General features: G+C 42.4%; 2 protein-coding genes across 3 annotated transcripts; both read right to left on the reverse strand.

The window, feature by feature from the left end:
* Positions 1 to 5,476: 5,476 nt before the first annotated feature.
* Positions 5,477 to 12,724, reverse strand: stpg4 (sperm-tail PG-rich repeat containing 4). 2 transcript variants are annotated; one of them, XM_051076658.1, is made up of 8 exons: positions 12,591 to 12,724; positions 12,055 to 12,402; positions 11,822 to 11,878; positions 10,831 to 11,085; positions 9,368 to 9,432; positions 9,022 to 9,067; positions 6,168 to 6,272; positions 5,477 to 5,708 (listed from the first exon to the last, which is right to left on the reverse strand). In XM_051076658.1, exons 2-8 carry the CDS (start codon positions 12,142 to 12,144, stop codon positions 5,523 to 5,525), a joined length of 804 nt encoding a protein of 267 aa, XP_050932615.1. In that variant the 5' UTR covers positions 12,145 to 12,402; positions 12,591 to 12,724; the 3' UTR covers positions 5,477 to 5,522. The 2 variants fall into 2 exon arrangements, with proteins under 2 accessions (XP_050932615.1, XP_050932616.1); XM_051076659.1 differs by lacking the exon at positions 12,055 to 12,402.
* A 1,346-nt stretch (positions 12,725 to 14,070) lies between these two features.
* Positions 14,071 to 17,965, reverse strand: calm2a (calmodulin 2a (phosphorylase kinase, delta)). The gene is made up of 6 exons (XM_018694615.2): positions 17,808 to 17,965; positions 16,792 to 16,822; positions 15,239 to 15,382; positions 15,035 to 15,141; positions 14,820 to 14,955; positions 14,071 to 14,726 (listed from the first exon to the last, which is right to left on the reverse strand). Exons 1-6 carry the CDS (start codon positions 17,808 to 17,810, stop codon positions 14,698 to 14,700), a joined length of 450 nt encoding a protein of 149 aa, XP_018550131.1. The 5' UTR covers positions 17,811 to 17,965; the 3' UTR covers positions 14,071 to 14,697.
* Between the last annotated feature and the right edge of the window lie 4,702 nt (positions 17,966 to 22,667).

Below are 22,667 nucleotides of genomic sequence, written 5' to 3' on the forward strand. Positions count from 1 at the left end.
TGCGACCAACAACAAACAAATGACTGATCAAAAGTGGTGACCACTTTGAGTGAGGTGTGTGTGGGCTTGGTATTCAGGTCACTGTGTGTTGATGCCAGGCCCGCAGGGGCATATGGAGGGCACGGACTGGGTGGTGACGGTGTAGGGCGCCAAGAAGGAAACCATAAACCATCATTGTGATGTCCAAACAAGGCCGGGGAGTCATGGATGGGTGAGGGGTGTGATGGAGGTTATGAGGATCAGATACAGTTCCATAATCTCATTTATAAATAAAACAGCTGGTACAGTAGATGTATACATAGTTTTCCCGGGGGCCAAATGTGTTCCAGCAGAGTTCAATGTAACAGTGCTTTCAGTGTTCATATGTTGACAGGAGAATGTATTTAGAATGCTGTGAAGAGGAAAAAATGCCTAAAGCTGAGGAGTAAATACAGTGTACTCTCAGAAATACTTTAGCAAACAAGCATTTCCTGTTTTTAAAGGTTTTTATTCTCACATGAGTTGAGCACTTTCTAAAGATGCACATTTTATGCAGTAATTTCTTAAACCTACTTCAATTGATTTAGGCTATACAAATGTAACCTATTAATGTAATTTTTACAGGTGGAATAGTTAAAAGAATAGTTCAACATATTAGAAAATTACTTCATGGCTTTCTTTCACTTCTCTGGTGTGTAGCTACTGTATTTCTGAAACCAAAGCTAACAAAATCTGCCTTGCAGCACCCTTAAAGCTTATTAACACATTTGTTGCAGCTGTTCAAAAACCCAAATGTAAAATCAACAAATTTTGAAAGTCACAGGGCCCAGCCAAGAACACTTTGTATCACTTCTATTTTTCTACATGTTAATAAAATAGCTTTAGAGGTGTTGGCAGGCAGATTCTGTTACCTTGCAACAAAGCCAAGCTAGCTGTTTCCTCCTGTTTCTAATCTTTATGCTATGCAAACAGCACTTCAAGAGCTTGCTAATAAACATATATATCTCTTCTGTATGAGCAGCATGAAAAGTGTAAAAACAATAAGTTGTGGTTTTGAGGGGGATTATGTGCCAGGCTATTTCTTAAACTAAACTAACTGTCTCCTGGCTTTAGCTTAAAGAGAGAGAGTAGAATCAATTTTCTCATCTAACCCCGGGCAAGAAAGTAAATTTCCCAAAAACTATAACTCTGATGTATAAAACATATACAGCTGTGAACAGAAAATACACATGTGAAGGCAAAAGGTCAAATTTTCAAACACACAAAAACTCCTTTGCTCTGTCTAGCAACCCTGCTAATCCTGTTCAACAATATGAAACAAGAGCTCAATTATTCTCACATTGTTGCCACACTAACACCAGACAGATTTTTGGCCATGATCTGATGCTCATTTATGAGGCTGAAATGATCAAGCACAGAGTCCAATATCGCTGCAGTAAACAGTAGCCTGGCAGGCAGTGTGTTCTCCTCCATCAATCACTCCAACTCACCTGATCACCCTCCAGCACTCTTTGGTCCACGTCCACACACACTGTGACAGTGCCAGCACCATTACCCACTTAAACAATGACCCCCTTGTTCACTAACAGTCGCCCATTGGAGCTGATTAAACTTTTAAATGTCATTTAATAGAAGCGTAATGTTGCTCCAATCTGTCTGTCAGCAGCTTGAGGGGGGGTAAAAGGATACCTGGTCACCCTCTTGGCGTGTCACACTGCCTGCTAAATTCCTCAGCTGGCTAGTCATCACCCTCAGTGTGGGATGTGGTGATGAGAGTGTATGTGACCTGGACTTAAAGGAGACACGAGGTCGCAGCACCTTTAAACCTGCCACCTCTTTGTTTGACCCTCTTGCTGCTGGCTGGAGTTTCTCAAGGTGCTCATGTTATACAGCAGGGGAGAAAGGCAGACGAAGCCTGGCCGGTTCTGTGACACTGGGAGGCCATTTTAGCTCAGCATAATGCCAATGAATGAACAATGGCTGCTCTGTTTGAGGGTTTGTTTGTTTGGCGACCTTTAGCTGAGACTCAGCAACTGATAATGGCATTTGTCCTGCACCAGTATTGGATTATGGGTATTTTTAAGTAACCTCGCATTCTTAGGAAATTCCAGCAGCACTGCCTTCGTCATCGTTCTGGAGCAGAGTCACATTTTCTCAGCGTGTTGCGCTGAGTTAGCTGTTAATTTGATGTCCTTGACTCTCGCACAGCTGTACCACTGAGTAGCAGGGTCACCTCCTGCTGGAAGCTGCCAAAAACACAGATTTATTTCAGACCCTCGCTGGTGTGCTACGCTGATGTGCTTCCTGATTGTTCTTGGGACAGGATCTCATTAAGCTGTTGCCGGAAACTAAAGTTGATATTTGGGCTCTCTGCACGACCTGCCCTGACACCAGATGTTCCTATGGTCTTTAAATAATATACTTCCACTGTGCCAGCACAACTTTTATATCACCTTCTTATCAACCTTTACAGGAAACAGTAGTGCAGATGAAAAGATTGTGTGTGTGTGGTAGGCTTTGTGCAGTGTGTAGCCTTTACTGTGGTGCATGTGCTACCTGCCATGCTGTTCATTTTCCCTGCAGTGTTGATGCCAGTTCCACTTTCATCTGTCAGTAGAGGTTACAGAGAAATGTCCACACTTATGTGATTATTTTGTGTACAACTGAATGAAAGGCGGTGACTGGTTTGTAGACCTACGCAGGTGATGATCCAGTCATGAACCTTTCAAGAAATGAGAACAAGCGTGTGCACGTGTTTGCAGGTTTGCACGTCAGTTTGCAGGAGCATTTTTAAAAAAAGCAAAGGATCACAAGTGCATGCGTGCATTTGCATACACGGCATTGTGCGGCTGCTCGTGTATTCTTTGAAGCAATGCGCTTCTACGAGGTGGGGGGGGGGGACTGCTTGATTGACAGCGAAAGAGTGGGCGCCTGGCCGTGCCTGTGGTTGAGGCAGGCTGTGGGAGATGGAGGGTGTTAAGTCGTCAGTATGAGGCATATGTCAGAGATCAGCGCTGGACTGTGGAGATCACTGAGATAAGAATGGAGGAAGGGCGCCGGGGGTTGAGAGGGACAGAGATTACTGGGGGCTTGGTGCCTTGACCACAGGCAGAGATGGCTGCTCATCGCACACAAACACACACAAACACACACAACACACACATTCACATCTCTCCCATTGCATCTTCCTCACAAGCAGTGGATACACATGCCCAGCTCTCCAGAGGCTGCATGCAAAGCCCTGTGTTAATAAGATTGTCTTCTTCTCTGGGTGAAAGTCTCCAGAATAATGACAGGGGGAATAAGAGCCTGGCTCTTGAACCTCTTCATGCTCTTAAGTGTCGGCAACTGAAGGAAAACAGAGTGGTGGAGATTAGAGTCGGCCAAGTAGATGTGCAATGATAACATCCTGTATTCCTCACCTGGCTGTTCCAAACAAAGCACTTCATTGATGTCAGTACATGTGCAGGAGTCAGTACAGTGCCTCTCTATGTACAATCCCCTTAGGTCCTCGTGAAATAAGCCTCTGCTCTCTATGTTCACCCTGCTGCAGTTTCCTTGTGCACAACAGAAGAACAGTCCCTGTCAGCTCTGTCAGCTGACTCTGAGTGTTAACCCACAGCTTGAGGTGGTTTGAAATATTTGTTTGAGGGGAAATGGTTTAATTCCAATATTTATAACTAGCTTTCCAGTCACTTCACTACAAACATGGCTTTTTTAGCCACTTGGGAGCAGGGCAGTAAGCTGCAAACACAACACTGACACATTGACACATGATTGAAAAATTGATACGGGGAGTGTTTAAAGCAAACATGGTGAATGGACTGCACTTATGTTATGTCACTGTCTTAATGACCATTCAAAACGCTTTACACTACGAGTCACATTCACCCATTCATGCACACATTCATTCAGCGCTTCTATATGTATATACAGGGTACTCTAACACACACACACTCATACTCTAATGGTACATGGGAGCAATTTGGGGTTCAGTATCTTGCCCCAGTTGGCACACATTTGGCACAGCCAGCAAATATAGAGCAACACTGAAGTTCATTTGGAGGTGTGTTTCTGTCCACTTAATGTCTAAGATTATCTCCCTCTCTCCCTTTTAGCTCTTTTTGGATCTCTGCCCTCTGCCTTTAGTGTCTTCCTCAGACCATATTTGCTGAAAACAGCTGTCTGCTGCTGCTGAATCAAAACTTATATGTTGTGAGCATTCAAACCAAAACAATGAGCAAAGAAACACTAAAACGCTCCACAGAGTCGAGGGAATCTGCTGATTCTCTGCAGGTTCACACTACACAAGGTCATTTAATCCATTGTTAATATCGTGATATTGGAGCATCAAATAAGAGGATGTGAGTGAAACCATGTTTGTAGTTCTTTCTGGAGTTTACAGTGGGCTGGGATACATTTAGCCGCTCAGTTGATGATTCAGGGAGAGAATTTGCAGATACATAAACACACTTGTTGAGTGTCTACATCCAAATGAGCTTAAAAATGAGTTCAGATCCTTCATCAAAGTCAAGACAATGAAGCAGCTATATTATTGTTGTTATTGGCCCTGTGCAGACTCTTTGCTGTATTATTAGTTGCTATGGGTGATCATTCATGCACTTTAATTACTGTTGCACATCTTTTCTTGCTCTGAGCTGACAGCACAGCCTGGATGGGCTGCATGCATGAACATAACTATGCACACCTCAACAAAGGTCTAACTGACCGTGGCACAAAATTCTGCTGCTCTTAGACCCGAGTGTCTAACTCCATGAATAGGAAGCAGTGCTGACAAAGTGCATACATGCTCTGCAAAACCCCTCTCTGAATGAATAACAGAAAAAAGAAAAAGCATAGTCCTAAGATCATGCTAATAACAACTCTGCAATGTGTTTGTTTTTATTTTGGTACCTTTTCCCTGCTGCACTGTAATCTACACCGCCATTATGTTCCATGCAGAGGTGAGTCCTATCCACTGCTGTTCTCTGTGTCCCCGACATTATTGCCCAAGTTTGTTTGGTTCGTCGAAAGAAAGAGTGAGTATGCGGAGTAGGTAGCGATAAGAATAGCTGTTTTATTGTGTGCCACTGCCTTGGCCCCTAATACTGAATGTGTTATCTGAGGGTGCAGCATGCCACACTAAGCTATGTGCATGTGATGCATGGCTGAGCAGCATTCCTCCTCCTGAGTGCATCGCAGGGCAGAGATAGTAGGAAGGCAAAGCAGCCTGACTGCCAACAGAGAGGGAGAGAGGAGTGAGAGCAGGTGAGAGGAGAGATGAAGGGAGAGAGCAATACAGGGAACATGTAGTTAAGTGGAATGAAGCACCCTTTGTTGCAGATAAGATCATTCTGCTTCCCTGGCTGGCGTCACTAAAGCGATTTGAGCACAACGAATGTAGCTGATTATGTTGTTGGCAGCCCACAAAATCCCTCACTGACATGCAGATAAACATTTGTCCAAGTAATAAGAGACTGGAGGTTTTCATGCTTTTGTACTGTCATGATTTTACTTATCATTATTTTATCAATAAGGCAGGGTCATGTGTGATCTGCCAGTAGATTGACAGGATGAGGAGATGCTAGGAGGATCAGAGCATCATGGGAAATAAAGTCCACACTAAGGAATGTTGCGGAAAAAGAGGCTAAATGAGGGTCTATGACCTCTGTGTTCAGACGGTCACCCAACTTCCAACAGGGTTCGTAAGCTCCTGGTCCTGGGGTCTTCTGTGGAAACACACACACACACACACACACACACACACACACACACAGACACAGTTTTTTTTTCAGTGTTTCAGTTCTTATTTAAAGTGCATTGCTCAATACTTTCTGAAGCCACTGTAATGGTGTGACCCCATATTTTATTTAAAGGAATTCTGTAATTTATAACTACTCTCTTTAAAATTTCATACATTTCCATTAGTCATATGGAGAGCAATTTCACCATCCGAGATATATACATTAATGTGTATATTGCATTTTTAGTTGCCCACCAATGAGCAACAGTTGACAATGTCATAATGCAACCAAGAGTATATAAAACTGTACAAAGTGTAAGTATAAATTCATATTCTTTTCCAGAATTAGAATAGCCATATGACTAATTATGTAGTGTTGTACATGTTTACAGATGACCTGTGAGCAACTATAGAGGAGATGTAAAATATGAAGTACTGGACTCACTGGGTGCACATAGTGGAGCCGTGGCAAAGTGGATTTGAAGCAGGATGTGATGCCTTTTTCAGATCTGGTCTGTAGATTGTAGTGACATGGAGCAGGTCCCTCCTTCTGAGGTGGTCAGGGATAGGAGAAAATGTCAGTTAGCAGTAACAGTTAGCAGTCTTTTATTGGACAGAGGCTCAGTTACCAAGCATAACAGCTAAACATGCTATAACTTGGCTTTGATATGTTGCAGACTAGACCTAGCATGGAATTATTAGCATTTACTCTCACATATGGTTTCTTACATTTAGTCAGGCAAGGAAATTAAATCTGCCCTATTTTTGTCCACTGAACATATTTGAATATACTACTGTATTTGCTGTTTTAACACTATGTTTACTGAAAATGTCCATTAGCAATAGTTTGTAGTGAGTAACTTAAGCAGAACCCAGGGGAGTTAAAATAATTGCATTCCAGTCTCTGTAACTTAACTAAACACAAACAACTTGTGTGCAGCCCCTGACAATAGTTTTTTGGGTGGTCACATACAGAAACAGCTGGATATGAACAGGAGTCTAGACTTTAATTGGCTAAGAATGAGCTTGAATTATTTGAATCAGGGACCTGTTCTCTCAGAGGAGAACATGGAATTTAATTTTTTTGCCACCTGAACTGAAATGGCATCGTCAATCTGGAGAAAACCCAACAGTTCAATCAGACTGCTCCAAACATGATGGTGTGTACACGCCCTGAGGCCAGTGTTGCTGTAGGTTAGGGTTAGGGTTTGTCTACTGTACATTATGACCTCTGACATTTTTAGCCACACAAAAGATTGATTCTCACACATTTGGCTCATGAAAACCCTATTGTTATTCCATACTGATACTCATGTCACAGTCATGTGAGGGATGCAGTATACACCAGACCTATTTTAGGGTCCCATACAAATATTTGAAAGATCTACAACATATCATTTGACTCGTGACTTTATGGTATTTGCCAGTAGATCTGTTGTTTAGGTGTGTTATGAGTTAGTCTGTGTCAAAAGTCAGTCTCTCTCTCTCTCTCTTGGTCTTGCTCTCCCTCTCTCTCTCCTTGCCTTTCACTTCTCCTTTCCTCTTACCCACTAACACACATACTGGTCATCACCAGCGGCATGCCACGCAGAAATAGCATCACCCCCCCTGCACCCTCCTCCTCAGACATAAAACTGTCTCCCTGTCCCTGAACACAGGACTAGCCCTTCATTTTCAGCCGCTCTCTGATTCTGACAGAGGAACACAGGAAGGTGTCTTTTCCTCTCCTCTACTCCTCGGAGGAATGGCTGCTACCATTACGTGCTATTTGAACCCAGTTGCCAGTTCACTTGATCCACGTGCATGCTTGATGCTCCCAGAGGTGCTAATGCAGGTGTATTTAGCAGGAGCTAGCAGACAGCATTGAAACTCTTTCAGGGATGTGTGTAAGTGTGTTTGAGCCAAAGCACCTGGCCTACTTTCCTACAGTGGCACAGCACATTAGAAACGTTCTCCTGTGTGGCGTAGGTAACTGGAACATGCTGTGAGTGTCTGTGAAACTCTTAAACTTTGACCTGTTTTTGATCGGGGCATCCAAGACCATGCTATACATTAGAACTAATGTAAACTGGAAACCTTGATTTATCTTTCTACAACGACGTGAGGTGAAGTTAGTGTGACATATAAGTGTCAACCTCATGGTGGTAGAGGAAAAAACAAGAGCTCACCATCTGTCAGATTCATCCTCTGGGCACCATGAATATCTGTATCAGATGTCAGCATCAAATGGCAATCCATCAAATAGCTGCCAAGATATGACACTAAAAAGTCAACCATAATGGTGGTAGACCGACCATAAACTTCTGCTGCTAGCATGGCAAAGTTCTCATGCAGTACTTACAGGCTGAATCACATTCATGCTAGAGCATGCCAAGAGAGTAGGGTATTTATTCATATGAAAATGTCTGGGATTATGACTTTAATTCTAACAGGCTTAAATCTCAAGGGAGGATTTGTTCCTTCCAAGCAGCACGTGCAGTCAATATTGCAAAAAAGCACAACATGTAAATCTAGGACACACAGTGGCCCCAGGATGGAGAAATTAAGTCAAATCATGAAATAGAGAATATATGTTTTTTGTTGTGTTCCCAAACATCTTCAGCTGACTGGGGGTTTCTTTTTAAATATGTGGAAATCAATTTCATTTTGTTCTGGGCTGAGTCTATGTTCAGAGAGGTAATAAAATTCTTATCTCCTGACTCTGTATGTTCCCACTGTAAACCATTAAGACACCTCAACTTTGATCCACTAATGTCTGGATGTGTATCCAGCTCAGTCGGGTCAGCTGTCTGAATGATCTGTGCTTTCAGTTAACTTCGCTGCGGGATTTGTGTAGCTGCTTAACCTTTGACAATAAACTTGTCTTGGAGTCGCTATGACACCACTAACATCAGAAAACTGCTCCCAACTCTGCAGTAATAACACCCTCGAGATTTCTTAGCGCCTTTCCTTCTCTGTCAACACTGAGCAGCTGCCAGCACGGCTCAAATATCCATCAGCTACCAGCATGGACACACGGGTAAGGCTGCAACACTCTGCAATATGAACCAAAGCTGACTGGTCAGCCAGTACAGTGCCATAACAGGCCCTCAGATGAGGCAAATGATACTATCGGCCTGTGGAATCAATTTTCTGTGACCCCTGTGTCATAACTAGCTCCTGTGCGGTACATACCAGATACACATTAGGTCACAGGTTGTAATCAAGACCTATTGAAAGTGTATTGTAATGAAGCCTTTTTGTGGGCAATGGAAAGACTGAATGGTCCTAATAACTAGTCTTGGTGACCAGATACTTACAGGTGGAAAGCTGATCCGTTGCACAGTCGACCGAAACATCACATGCCTGCAAGGAGAGGAGAGAAGAGAGAAGAAGGGGGGATGGCTGTCAAAAAAAAAAAAGAGAGAGAGGAGAACAATGACGGGAAGAGTGAGAGAAGAAAAGAGTAAGGCCGTGCATGATCAGAGGCAGAGAAAATGAGAGAGCAGGTTGGTGGATACTCCATCTATGAGATGTGAGGGAAGATAAGAGAGGAAAGGAGAAGTTGAATGAGGAGGAAGGACTCAGCGATCAAGGGATGATTCATGGGTTGTCTGCTCCGCTGTGATCTGAGAGTTAAAGAGAGGCTGTTTGTCGAGAGCTTACTTGCAGGGAATCTTCTCCACCGGTTTCGCTGTCACATTGTAGTCGCACGGTGAAGTGTTTATATGCTGGCACGGGGAATAAAGATAAAGAAGTGTTTAAATATATATGACAGTATCACCATGGGTTTGTTTGTGTGTGTGTATGTGTGTGCTGTGCTACGTTGAAATGCATCCTCTGTTCAGTTAGTCTCCTGCAGGTACATTTTGAAGAGCAGCAACTGTAATTTTAAGTAAGGCACTGTGATGATATCTAGATGTCACAGCCAAACACACTATCAAAAAATAACAATTAATAAGTCCTGTTTAAATAAATTACACCCTAGGGCTAAGAAATACATATTAGAATTAAGGTGATATAGCAACAGTTCCTGTTAATTATAACTTTAGCCGGAAATTACACTGCATACTCAGTTTTTGGGTTATGGCATCAACTACAAGTAACATTAACATATAAAGGTATTACATGTTTAAGATATTGGTATGACATTATGGCATTTATTACATTAAGTTTTATTACATTACATGATTGCGTCATTCTGTATGTTGCTTTAAAAATTTTATTTTTTTTTATGAGAGTGAAATGAGAAAATCAGTACCACTCTCACATCTGCATGTTAAGTTTGGAGCCACAACCAGGAGGCAGTTGGCGTAGCTTAGCATAAAAACTAACATCAGAGGGAAACAGCTAACCTGGCTCTGTCCAAAGTTCAATAGCTAATATTTTTCTTCATTTTTCATGCTAACAGCTAATCCTCCCAGTAGTTCTGCAATGTGTTTGTGCACATCACTGAAGAAGACAAGAAGTCACTGCTCCCAGCTTTTGTTCACCAACAAATAACTTAAGTATGTAACTCTCCATAAAACTACAAACTACTGTGTACAATTGGAACAAATGAAATAGAGATACACTGTGTTAACAGGTCAGCTTTAGATGTTTTGGTAGGTGTATTTTTTTACTTGGGAGAAAGTCCCATAACTAAAAATACCTGTGGAGTTTTCTTGTTAACAGAAACAGTTGTTTCATCATCCAATGTATCTTTGAGAGCAAACGTATAGAGTGGATTTCCACCTTCATAAAATATTTGCAACACAGAATTTTTGATTATTGGAAATCCTGCATTGTTTACATCCATGTTTTCTGGCTAGTAGCCTTCCTCCTCCTTACCCTTGCTGGCTGTTAGCTACAGTTTTGGCCCATTTACTTCCATCACGTGTCAGTTAGAGAAACTGCATCAAAACATCAAATTGAATATGTATCCCACTGTGTGTGCTCATGTGATACAAACAAAGAAGGACCCACTCATAAAAACATTGCTCCATAGTAATTCTGGTCAATAACTAGTCAATAACTACAAAGGGTATCTTTAATGTACAGAAAAAGGAAGGTGGGTCCGTGTACTCCATTAATATGTTGTCACTTGTACATGCCAGTAGGAGGGGTGAAGGGAATAATCTGAATCCCACCTTGTCTCTGATGCCAAGCGTGGCGATGTTGGGCCGTGGACAGTTTTTGAAAGAGTAGGATGCCGGGTGCATCAGGACCTCCTGGATGGAGTCGATGTGGTCATACGCCCCGGGTAACAGCAGATCTCCTTTATGCACGCCCAGAGTCTGGGCTTTTCTGCCTACACCTTTAAACCCATAGGTCTTCCTCACAGGGTTCAGTTCAGCTTCTTCGATGAAGTCTCGAATGTGATAGAGACCAGGGATGGGTGTGTCCTGGAAGAAGATGAGAGGGGAAAAGTTTGGGGAATGTGTGACCACATCACTTGTTGCTGGCAATTTACTGCACTGTGTTAGCCCATTGAAGGAATCACTGGATCATTGTCTGTATGAACCGAATGCAGCTCAGGCAACTCAAACACTGGCTTCATACACCTATTTCAGCCTTCCCCAAAATCCTTTGTGAATGCAGCTGGATTTTCACATCACAGTAAGAAACTTCAGGTTTCCTTGCAACAGTTTAAACTCATTTCAAAATAAAATCCCTGTTTGTACATGTACTGCACTGTTAATAGAGCTGCCTGGCCTGTTGTTTGTGGTGTAGGATACATGATTAGAAAGAAGAAGGCAGCTGATTAACAATGAAGCATGAGAGCTGGGATCACATTAAGATAAACTGATAATTAATTAGGTCTATGTGTTATTACAATGAATGCACTGTGAGACACAGGACTCGCTGTAGTTTCCAAAGTGTTTGGACAGCACACTTTGGAAGGAGACAGTGGGAAAGTGCTGTGAAATAAAAGTCAGTGACTGAAAACCATACATGCTGCAACAACAATATGAAGCTACCTGAAGGCAGGACAGTGCTACTATAGCTACATATGAGCTAATGAGCCACTTCAATTTGACAAGCCAGTGACAAGTGTTTGGGCCTGCTCAGAAGCTAATGCAGTAGGCTCTGAATGCTCTGAAGACAGGCTATGAAAACATACTGCAGTATGACACCTACTTTCAGTGTCCCCAGCCACCAGCTCCCCCGGCCACACAAGTCCACCTTGTCATCACCCTGCAGATAAGAACAGGATACAAGCCACCACACAGTAGACTGTTTCAGTTAAGATGACATTACTATGCCAACAATGTGTGGATGCATCTCCCACATGTAACATCCCGTGCTTTACTGGTTCTGTTTGTCCTCATTAACCACACAGAGTTACGAGGGCTTTAAAGACACATACTTACCTTATCTGTTCTATTACCACCCCTGGACATGTCACCAACTTTAGAGACAGCTTTGTTTTTCCATGTGGCCGTATCCTGCACCGGACTCATTGTCGTTCACTATCTGCTTGACTGGAGATCCAGTGACACCTGACCACCATTAAAACTGCGACTGTTACTATAGCAGCGACTCCACTATCGATCAATTTTTCAACAAGCTGGCCCGGTGGAGGGCTAAATTTAGACTCACCTACCAGTTTGACTGAGAGAAAGACACAATGGAAAACCAGCAAGGTACACACTGTACATGCTGCAGTTACTCTAGTCCTCATTATCATCATCTGCCATTGTGTGATATTTGGAGGCAGACTGTTATTCATTAGAATATAAAGATTAGAAGTTGGCATAAGAGTGCAAACTGCAATCCAGGACAAGACAAAACAGGAAAACATGTCTCACTGGGAGTGTGCTCTTGAAATGAAACACTTAAAGAACACAACAGGATCCAAATGAAATAACTTGAGAAATTCTTGCAAACTGCATGAAGTTTATCTTACCTCTAGTGGCATGCCAGGCTGAAGTGTGATGTCAGGTACAAGCACACACACTCTCTCTCTCAGTACAGCAGAACTGAAGACCATCACCTGAAGAGAAAATCTCACTCTGGGAGCATAAAGCGCAACATTCGGGCCTCGTTGCTAGGCTACATGGAACGCATGGTTCTAAGAAGGAACTTCATGTTTCCATTTCTTGTCAAGGAAGTCTCATGAGACCTGAGAGAACATGAGGAGAAAACACACAGCCAGCAAAGGAACTGTTATCTGACTGATGTTGTCCTGTACACATCCCCTTTCATCACAGTACCTGATGTACCTTCACAGTCTCATGTGCATGAATGCAGAGCAGGGCTTGGACTAGCTTTACATGAGCTGTGTAATTAACAGCTTTTTGTAAGTAGGCCGTGATGACACTTAAACTGTGAGAGTTTTTTTTAAAGTCTTGTGATAATTGGTTTTGACAAGATGAGAGCCACTTGTGTCATCGATTCACACCTGAAGTTACTGTGGCTTATGGTGTTCCTTTCTGTTCTGTCTTGGAGTTGAGGGTGTTCCTGAAGATAACCACTTCATTTTTAGCTACACACAACAAAATAAAAGGGGAAATCAAATCAGGTGCATTGTAAATAAATAAATCTCCTTATAGTCATTAGTGTCTGAGCTGACATTTTGTACTGCTCCATGTTTGAATATGTCATTCACACCACCCTATATACTTCAATATACAAAAACACTGTATAAAAACATTACATGTAAAATGACAACAATCCTTAATCCTTAAGTGTTAAATCAACCACTGCATAGAATCAAGGGCCCAACTCCTTAACATCTAGCATAAAACTCACACAGGAGGCAGAGCAGAGGTCCACAATAGAGCTTTATTTTGTCATTCATCAAAATAACAAACTTAGTATCTCTGCAAGCTACTGTAACAAACTCAATAAAAAAAAAAAAAAAAAAAAAAAACAGGTACACCTCTATTTACACCATGGTTTCTGATGTACACTCAATCACCTGCACCTTGTGATTGGGGGCAAATGCCAAGTAAGACATGAAGCAGTCAGCTTCTACATGGTGCTGCACCAACAGTAGCAGACAACACATGGCCTATATAGTCAGTGGGGAGCTGGACAGTACAAGGCTAATCTAATGTTGAGTACCATTATGTGCACTTCACAATAGAAGCCTTTGATCCCACGCAGTGCTTTTATTTTAATGACAATACAGATTTGATCTGAGCTTATCTGAACATTAAGAGGCATTGGCTGATGCTCCTCAGTGCTTTTGGGAAATTAACAGGGGACACTTTAAATTTAAAACGGTAAACATTTCATGTGTATTCGAAGCAACAAGGAAAAAAAAAAGAAGATCCTATCAAAAACTGAGCATCCTGTCCTCAATACAAAAATGGGAATTATTACAGGGTATACAAACTCAAGGATCCGTTAACTGAGAAAACAAGACAATTTTCATATCCGGGTAGATTGTAAATTTTATTGGAAAACAAAAATATACAACTTGGAATGAATTATTTGAGGCATGACCAGAGGTCATTAAAAAAAAGAAATAAAGAAAAGTAAAAGTAGTGAGTAAAACATTAAAAAGCATGATAAGATTAGTCGTTTTCTGGTATATAGAACAGCAGATACAAAAAGAGTTTGTACGAGTACCTAGGAGATACACCCGTGTAATTTTTTTGCAGTAGTGCAATGCTGAGAGATTTCCATATATACTTTGTCCGTAGTCCATGCAGAGTTTAAACTCCTCTACATTGTTTCCATGCCAACAGTGTTGCCAAGTGACAACCAGCTGACAGGTTTCCAATGTCGCCATGCGTGGAGGGGCCCCGAGCACACAAGACAGGAAGATTCGAAGTTCTCCAGCTCCAAGGGGCCTCCACAGGCATCTGGTTGTATGACCGTTCTGTCACTCCAAAACACCATGACAGCAAAAGAAAGGGACATGGGGACAAGAGCCTATGCAGTTTACATGCAGTTCCTTTGGACAGCAGAAGGGGCAGGGACAAAAGGGGCTATTAAGATTTTACAGATAAATTACACAAAGAAAAAAAGGCAAATTATTTATATACGAAATCTGTACAAGGCCTTCACTTCGCCGTCATCATTTGTACGAACTCTGCAGGAAAGGAGGGAGAAATGAAAATGTGAATGAGTATTCGGCGAGTGACTCAAGCAGATTAAAAAAATTAAATATTTTATATCTACCAACCTTCATAGTTGACCTGTCCATCTCCGTCAATGTCTGCTTCTCTGATCATCTCATCCACTTCTTCATCAGTCAGCTTCTCTCCAAGGTTTGTCATCACATGGCGCAGCTCAGCAGCACTGATGTATCCATTGCCATCCTGAAAATTCAGATCAGTTAGTAAGCAAATTTAAAAACTGCTGTACAGAGTTGAGTGTGGGAGTGTAGACAGTATTTACCTTGTCAAAGACACGGAATGCTTCTCTGATCTCCTCCTCGCTGTCTGTGTCCTTCATCTTCCTGGCCATCATGGTCAGGAACTCTGGGAAGTCTATCGTTCCATTTCCTAGGGACAAGAAACAGACATTGAAGAGGGATTTCCATCTAGCACAATGACAGTATGTGTGCAGTTAGCAGGTTTTGAAGCCAGATTGAGACCTCACCATCAGCATCCACTTCATTGATCATGTCCTGCAGCTCTGCCTCTGTGGGGTTCTGGCCCAGAGAGCGCATGACTGTGCCCAGCTCTTTGGTGGTGATGGTGCCATCTCCATCCTTGTCAAAGAGCGAAAATGCCTCCTTGAATTCTGGTTGCAAAAAAGACAAGAGGATGGTTGTCTTTAGTAAGGCAGGGATGCCACACCTATTGCTACATATGCACAAGAAAAATGGTAAAGTATGTCTGACAGTGGCTGTAGAAGAAAAACTCTGCAGAAGGGTCAATATAACTTAAAAATAATTAGAATAAAAATTGACATAATTGCTGTTAGTTCATTTTGCTTTACAAACTCTTCAACTTATCTTGAAGTCTGCCAACCACACTGACCCAAACCCTGAATTAGCTCAAGCCTAAAAGGGCATTACATCACTCATGTTTCAGTTATAAACTAGCTACAGCATGATGATATACCCCTCTGTTTTGAGTTCCAACTGCAGTTGTTTCTGGCTAAACAAGGACAACAACCACGAGACCAAGCAGCAGGCTACATCAGCACTGAATGACAGCCTGTGTAGTTTGGTGGAGCTGTGAGGGATGAGGAATGATGACACACATCAAGTGTGATGAGGCCAATGGGCAATGTGTAGTGGCATGCAGCAGCTTGTCAGCATCATAAAAACTACAACCTGCCCTGCTATTTGCAGGGTCAAACGCATAGGGCAACACCCTTTTTGTTAGGAGGAAAGGCCTGCTGTCTGCATAAACTACAGGAAGTGGTGGTGGCGGCGGCGGGGGGGGGGCAACAATTCCACCCATACAGGCCACTGAAAACCAACTTCACTGCCCCAAGACAGAGCACACTGGTGAAGGGTCACGTCATGCTGTTTGTACAAACTGACAATCTAAATACTGGCGCATGAGCAAAACACAAGGGTTTACTCATGAAAAGCTGATACTGTGAAATACAGTACGAGTATGACCGGCATAATGTGAAACCTGAGACCTAAGCTGAGTCAATTCAACAGAAGCAGGAATATTTTAGCAGAAAAACAACCACAACTGCGCCATTTTAGACATGAATTGCATACATTTCTGCAAGTCTGAGCAGGGCAGCACAGACACATTCCACCTGCATGATTATCACAATAACATCAAGGTCTCATCTTATGATACCAGTATACTAAGCCCAGGTTGCTGCTGCAATTGTTCTTGAAGCTTTCCATCTGACGAGAACACACCCAGGGCAAAGGCCACATCATGCTCAGCATGTAAAAAGGTGACTGCCAACACCTCACCAGAATACACAGCCCTTCCAGATTACATCATTTATTACATGGCAACCATGAAAATGCAAAGTTTTCCATGCGGGAGTCCTTCTGCGTTCCAGAGCCAACAAGCAACAGCCGTTTCATTCATTCCTGTTTTATGACCAGTAGGCTGCCCTGTGGAATGCCTTAAAAGGCAAAAGTATAAATCCACTGCAAGGGATGCAAGGATCCATAATGCAGGCCACTTTGCAGGACATGAGGGACGTAGATCAATGCAGCGATGTCTTACCAGCGATCTGCTCTTCTGTAAGCTGATCAGCCTGTAAAACGGAAGATGAAGTAATTAATAATCTGCCATATAGCAAAATATCTAGACTTTACCGTAATACCTTTAAACGACTTTAATATCAATCCCAATTCTTGATAGATTATTTTAAAATCCTTAAACATATTTTGTACAGCTGCTACAACAGCTATTACAGCAATTGTAACATTGCAACTACGTAAAAACAAAGGCGTTTTCGCACCGGTAGCTAACAATCTTTTTACGGAAACACAGGAGAATGCAGAAATACCGAAAAATTTACGATACCTCGTGCCCCTCAGTCGTTAGATTCATCTACATTTGAATGTTCGATGACGCCAACTTTGCCATAGACAATGAATGACTTACAAATTGGCGGTAAATGTTAGCTAGGAAGAGCTAAGGTTAGCTAGCTACCGTTTTGCGCCGGCTTACTGTTACAGACTTAGGCAAACACCCATGTTACACACTTTTAACAGACTAACTGGTTAATATAATAGTCATCACAAGAAAGGCTGCGGCTGGCAAACAGTCATAACATAATTTCTCGTTCAGCACCCATCACTAAATAGGACATGTAACACATTTGTAACAAAACGGACGGACGGACGGCTACCATCATAATTTAACAAACCCAACATTAAGCTGGAATTGAATTGATCTTGTACAAGAGCAACATTATTCGGGACCGTAACGCTCATGTACTGTTTCAAGTGTAACTACGCTAACGTTAAACACACGGGCGCAACTTGATTCATTCAGAACAACCCAGCTTCAGCTTACGTTAGCTTTGCCTAACAACCTAGCAACTAGGAAGCTGTCATTTATTCGGCCGGCATTGCGGTGGTTACAACGCACCGTTTATGGTGGCTTAAGCTTAGCCGCTGGTGACGTTATGTTTTAATGACATAAACGTCGAAAATTTAAAAAACTAACAAATGCTAAGGGGACTATCTACCAATTCTAAACTGGAGAGAAAAGTATAATCTTGTTTATCTTACCATTTCGATGTAGATGCAGCGGCTAGTTCACGACAAAATCCGTAACAACCAAAGCCAACACAAAGCCTACGCGGACTGACAACCTCTATGAACACACTGAGAAAGAGGCAAGTGGACTCGCCTTTAACGGCTATCCTAAACTCCTCCTCTTTTTAATATCACTCCGCCAACTTCCCGTTTCCTCAATTTCTAAATTAATGAAAAACATATTTATAGAAATAATTAGCTGCATATAAAAATAAAAAAACAACTACAATAGCCATGTACAAGTGACGTGAAGGTTTCGATGTTGGTATTAGAAATGATATTACGTATTGATTGAGATCTGCATAACAGCGTATGGATACTTTCTGCTACTCTGTGATGGGGCACAAGACGTAGCTGAAAGAAATCGCGCTCTCTGATTGGTGTGTTTGTACCTGCAATGCGTCACTCGCACGGTCTGCGCTGCCGCTGCATCTTATCCATAGACATTCAGTCAGTGCCACAGGCATAACCGACAGGCTTGTTGCATCGTGTGTATACATATGGGCATCATCTTAAAAGAGACCCAGTAAGATAGTGTTTGATAAGTAATTAGTCACAAGGAGCATAGTTTGTATTAGTTATTGGGGTTTTACTGACCCAGTTTGTGCTTCCACGAGTGAATGTTTTTTTCGTATTCCAGCAGTTTTCTCATCTATGATTTCATTACTTGTGTTTTTTATTCATTAAAGTGGCGTTACAAGGTTATGACAGACTGAGTGAAGGGTCCCTGTCTGCTGTGCATATCTTCACTTAAAATTGTATGAATAATGAAATGCTGTGTAAGGGCTTAAGTGTATGAGTGTAAGAGTTTGTAATAGGAAACAGTTTGTGCATGTGTGTGAGTTTGTGTGTGCGTACATTTAGATGTGTGATATGTGACTGGGTCTGTTGCAGGCGTTGCTGTCAGATGACTGTGGATTCTCAAGTCTAATTGTGCTGCTGGTGTGGATGGGAGTATCTGATAGCCTGATTGCTTATGCCTGACTGCTCTCCTGTCTCCCAGTGACCACCTGTCTCTGGCCTGATCCCATGGGAGCTGCTGTGGAGGAGGGTGGACAGAGATGTGCGAGGAGAAGGATTTGAAGAACCACTCAGAGAATGTACTAGAATCTCCATGTCCCAAAACAGCCCCCCTTCCTCCCAATTCTGCTGCCTCTCTTATTATTAGACACGGATGTCACACTATAAGTAGAGAGCAGGGATTGTGAAAAGCTCAATATCTCCCAAGCAGATGTAAGAAATGAGGATCCAAAGTGGTTCCCACCTCCATCTGTGCTGTTTACAGAGGTGATGCTGCCTGTGCCATGTGTTCTGCTGAGCAGCCTCAGAATCAGCTAGGCTTTTCCCCCAGCCTGCCTAATCTGGAGCACATTGGATTCCTTTCATTTAAATCTGTTTTTCTGCTACAGGGTTTTTGTCACTGCGTAGATTATGTTTGGCAAAGGTGACGGCACAAAGGCCTAAACCTGTCACAAGAATCAGATAAGCTGGAGCATGTGTATGTGGAGGTGTATGAATTCACCTTTTGCCCCTCTGAAAATACTTTGCATGTGCCTTAGATACGAATATGTAGCTGCCGTTAACACTTAACTACATTTCATCTGGTATTCACATATAGAAGACACTATTACACAACACCCATAGCAAATTGTTCAATAAAACTGTTGTTTGGAGACAATGGTTTACTGTTCGGTCATAAATATTTCAAAATCTGAATAGCTTTCCACTTTGTCCTCCTGCTCAATTTTCTATAGCTGCACTTCATCCAATATGCACAGTCAGCTGTTTGGTTGGTTGATGACATGCCCTTCAATGATCCCCAGGTCTCAGAGGACCTGCTCCAGGTCAAAGGTGATTGCAGGTTGGAGGCTAATATGGATAGGGCATATTGGAATTCAGGAGACATGACTTAATGGTCTATAAAACCTGAAACCAATCTCCATGATGTAAGCCAAAGCCTTAACTCTCAGCATGGAGGACAGTACAGTCTAAGTTACAGTGTTTTTTTTTTATTATTATGAACGTTTGGTGTAATATTAATTCTGTACTATTATATTTTTTTACACAGATGCGTACACACACACACACTATGCTCAAACCACTGTTGTTACCACCTATTATTGCCACCCCACACCTGCCCACCCCCTGGTTATCAGCTCTGTGAATATGTAACCGCCTCACATAATAAGTCCTTATCGGACACAGCCCAACCTAGAACATTTTTCTTCTTCCATTTCCATACCACAGGGGTCAAAGTTCATTTTAGTTCATCAGGCACGGCTGAGGTCACTCCTCCGTCTTCATTAATGTCACCTCCCAGTGGCCTGAATCATCACTCCCGCTGATAGCAGTTAGCATTGTTTCCTTCACAGAAAAAAGAAACTTGCAGTGTTGGTCAGGGGGCGGGATTGGCACACAGCACGTGAGATACAGTATGTGTTAAGTGCTGTGCAGGGTGTTGGCATTGTGCAATCATATTCTAAAATAAAACAGCTTTCAAGAAAAAAAAAAGCTAAAGGAGGAATTTGTGTACCTAAGTGGCCTGTGAGGACTTTGAGGGATAAAGCACTGGTGACAAATATGAGAAGATGTTTACCTGTGTAACAGAAAGACGTGGGCACCATTATTAATGGATGAGGCTTTGTAATGCACCTGCTGGTTCCATGCCAAAGAAGCGGATCACCTTTCATGGGAGAGAATGGCAGTTGTTTGTGTGTCATGGATGTAGCCACTATTAGTGAAAAGACCTTTACATTGTGCGAGCAAGCATGTCTGTGCACATTCAGGTCTACATCTGTTTGCTTTGGAGTGTGTGTTTGAACATCTGCACGTGTGTGTGTATGTAAGATTAGCCTATATGCCTCTATGTAATGCTTCTGTATGTATGCACTGATGGTAAATACAACTGGGGAAGGGGTGTGTTCATGTATGCATGTATTTTTTATGACTTGCAGGCAATTTCGGCTATGTCTGAGTGACGTCTGAGAGTTCCTGATTACCCAGCGTACCCGACCAAAGGTCTGGATCAGTCAGTGGACAAAGTTGACAGCCTACAGCAAACCATTTTCGGTTAGCATGAATGGTTTTATTGCCATGCAATAAGGGCATTAGCTGTATATGGTCCAACAAATGGCTAGCTGCACATGAGCCAATCCCATTTGGCATTCTGGCCTACCTGTTACTGAGAAATGACTTGTTTTCCAAAATTACATCATGAAGCAGAAATGATTAATGGCCTCAAATCGGATAAGAGGATTTGGTCAGGCCTGCTATCCCCTGCCTATTTCAATCATGTTGTGATGAAATGGATATAGTATTAAGCATGCACTTAGTTTTCTATCCCCCTAACGTGTTTCTGTTTGTTGGGCCTGGCACTAGATCATCAACCGCCTCTAAACCTGCACATGTCACTTGTTTTATTTGAGGGGATCTGAGGGACAAAACCACTTACTGGCTGTCAAATAGAATCCCTGCTGTTGATCTTCACTCCCTCACTTTTCATTTCCCTCCTGTCCTCTCTCTCTCTCTGTCTCTCTTTCTCTGACTCTAACTCTGTCCCTCTCCCTGCCTCCCTCTTTCCCTCACTGGCTTGCCTCCAGGTTGTCTGCTGCAGTCAGTGTGGAGCTGGAGTTCAAACACTGCAGCCTTCAGCAGCACATGAAACGGTGCTACTAGGAACCTTCCAGAAGTGTGGCACTACAAAGCTCTCTCGCCAAGGTGATTTCATCCTTACTGGCTGTTTTTCACAGGCTGCTCTTCACTGTTAGCTGTATCTTTGTATTACAGGTGTCAGGAGCTCTACTTGCTATGGATTTTTTTTTATTCTTTCCAGAAGTTTCCTCTACAAATCCAGTAGGTAGTGTTGTAGATATAATCTCAGTTTACTCGCTCAATCAATCTTGTAGAAACTGAAACCGGAGGAATCAAGAAGCACTGCAGCGGTTATGCAGGGGTAGCAGCCTGCATGAGTGTGTACTTTGGTGTGTAACCACAATAAGGAAATGACAGGGGCAGAGTGCTCTAGAAGCGCCCTGTCCTTGACCCTGGCTGTAGCATAGGCCAGGTCTGTCTCTGCAGTGGCAGGGACCTGCAGGGCTGCCTCACTCTGCGCCCCCCTCAGATGATCTCATTCTGCAGGGGGCAGCGGGCTCCACTGCATGCCGTGGCCACTTCCAGATGAAGGCTGCAGAGCAGGTGTCTAGTCGTCTGTCTGAACGTGTGTGTGACTTTGTGTGTGTGTGCGTGTGTGTGTGGCTGTGAAAGTACTGCGTTTCTGCTTAAACCCAACTCATAAACAAATGTGATTGATCTGCCTTGTGTGGAAGACTCAGCTGGGACACCTGGTGGCCAGAGGATAAATTGCAGGTCAATTAAAAAATAAAATGAACAGATTCAGTGGTGGAAAATAACTATGTTCAGTCAAGTACTGTACACAAGAACCATCTATATGACTGCATATACAGTAGTTAAGATATGCCTCACCCGATCTAGCCACAAGATTAAAATGCTACATGTTTATGCACCAATAATAACATCCCTACAATTATAATACTCTGAAGGGGCCCATTCTGCAGACTTTTGGTACTGAAAGAACAGTTTGCTAATAACACTTCTGTACTTTTACTGAAGTTAATTTGAAATTTGAGTGTTTTATGTACGTTTATATTTACTTCTTTTATTCAAGTAAATGATCTGAATACTTCATCCACTACTGAAAATGTTGTACTTTTTACATGTTGTACTTGGTACTCTACAGTATTTACTAATTCACTAGTTACTTTTCACATCAAGATCTGACACATGGGTCCTCTGCAAGACAAGGCCACAAAGATT

This window comes from Lates calcarifer, linkage group LG16_LG22, assembly GCF_001640805.2.
Source record: "Lates calcarifer isolate ASB-BC8 linkage group LG16_LG22, TLL_Latcal_v3, whole genome shotgun sequence".
Lineage (NCBI taxonomy): Eukaryota > Metazoa > Chordata > Actinopteri > Centropomidae > Lates > Lates calcarifer.

Excerpts from the sequence above, each read along its gene's own strand:
- calm2a (XM_018694615.2), bottom strand. Across the intron at positions 15,383-16,791 it reads TACAGAAGAGCAGATCGCTG|AATTCAAGGAGGCATTTTCG; the intron begins GTAAGACATCGC and ends TTTTGCAACCAG. Across the intron at positions 15,142-15,238 it reads CAATGAAGTGGATGCTGATG|GAAATGGAACGATAGACTTC; the intron begins GTGAGGTCTCAA and ends TCTTGTCCCTAG.
- stpg4 (XM_051076658.1), bottom strand. The coding sequence starts at position 12,144 with ATGAGTCCGGTGCAGGATACGGCCACATGGAAAAACAAAGCTGTCTCT. Across the intron at positions 11,879-12,054 it reads GTGGTAATAGAACAGATAAG|GGTGATGACAAGGTGGACTT; the intron begins GTAAGTATGTGT and ends TCTTATCTGCAG. Across the intron at positions 9,068-9,367 it reads GTGGAGAAGATTCCCTGCAA|GCATGTGATGTTTCGGTCGA; the intron begins GTAAGCTCTCGA and ends CTCTCCTTGCAG.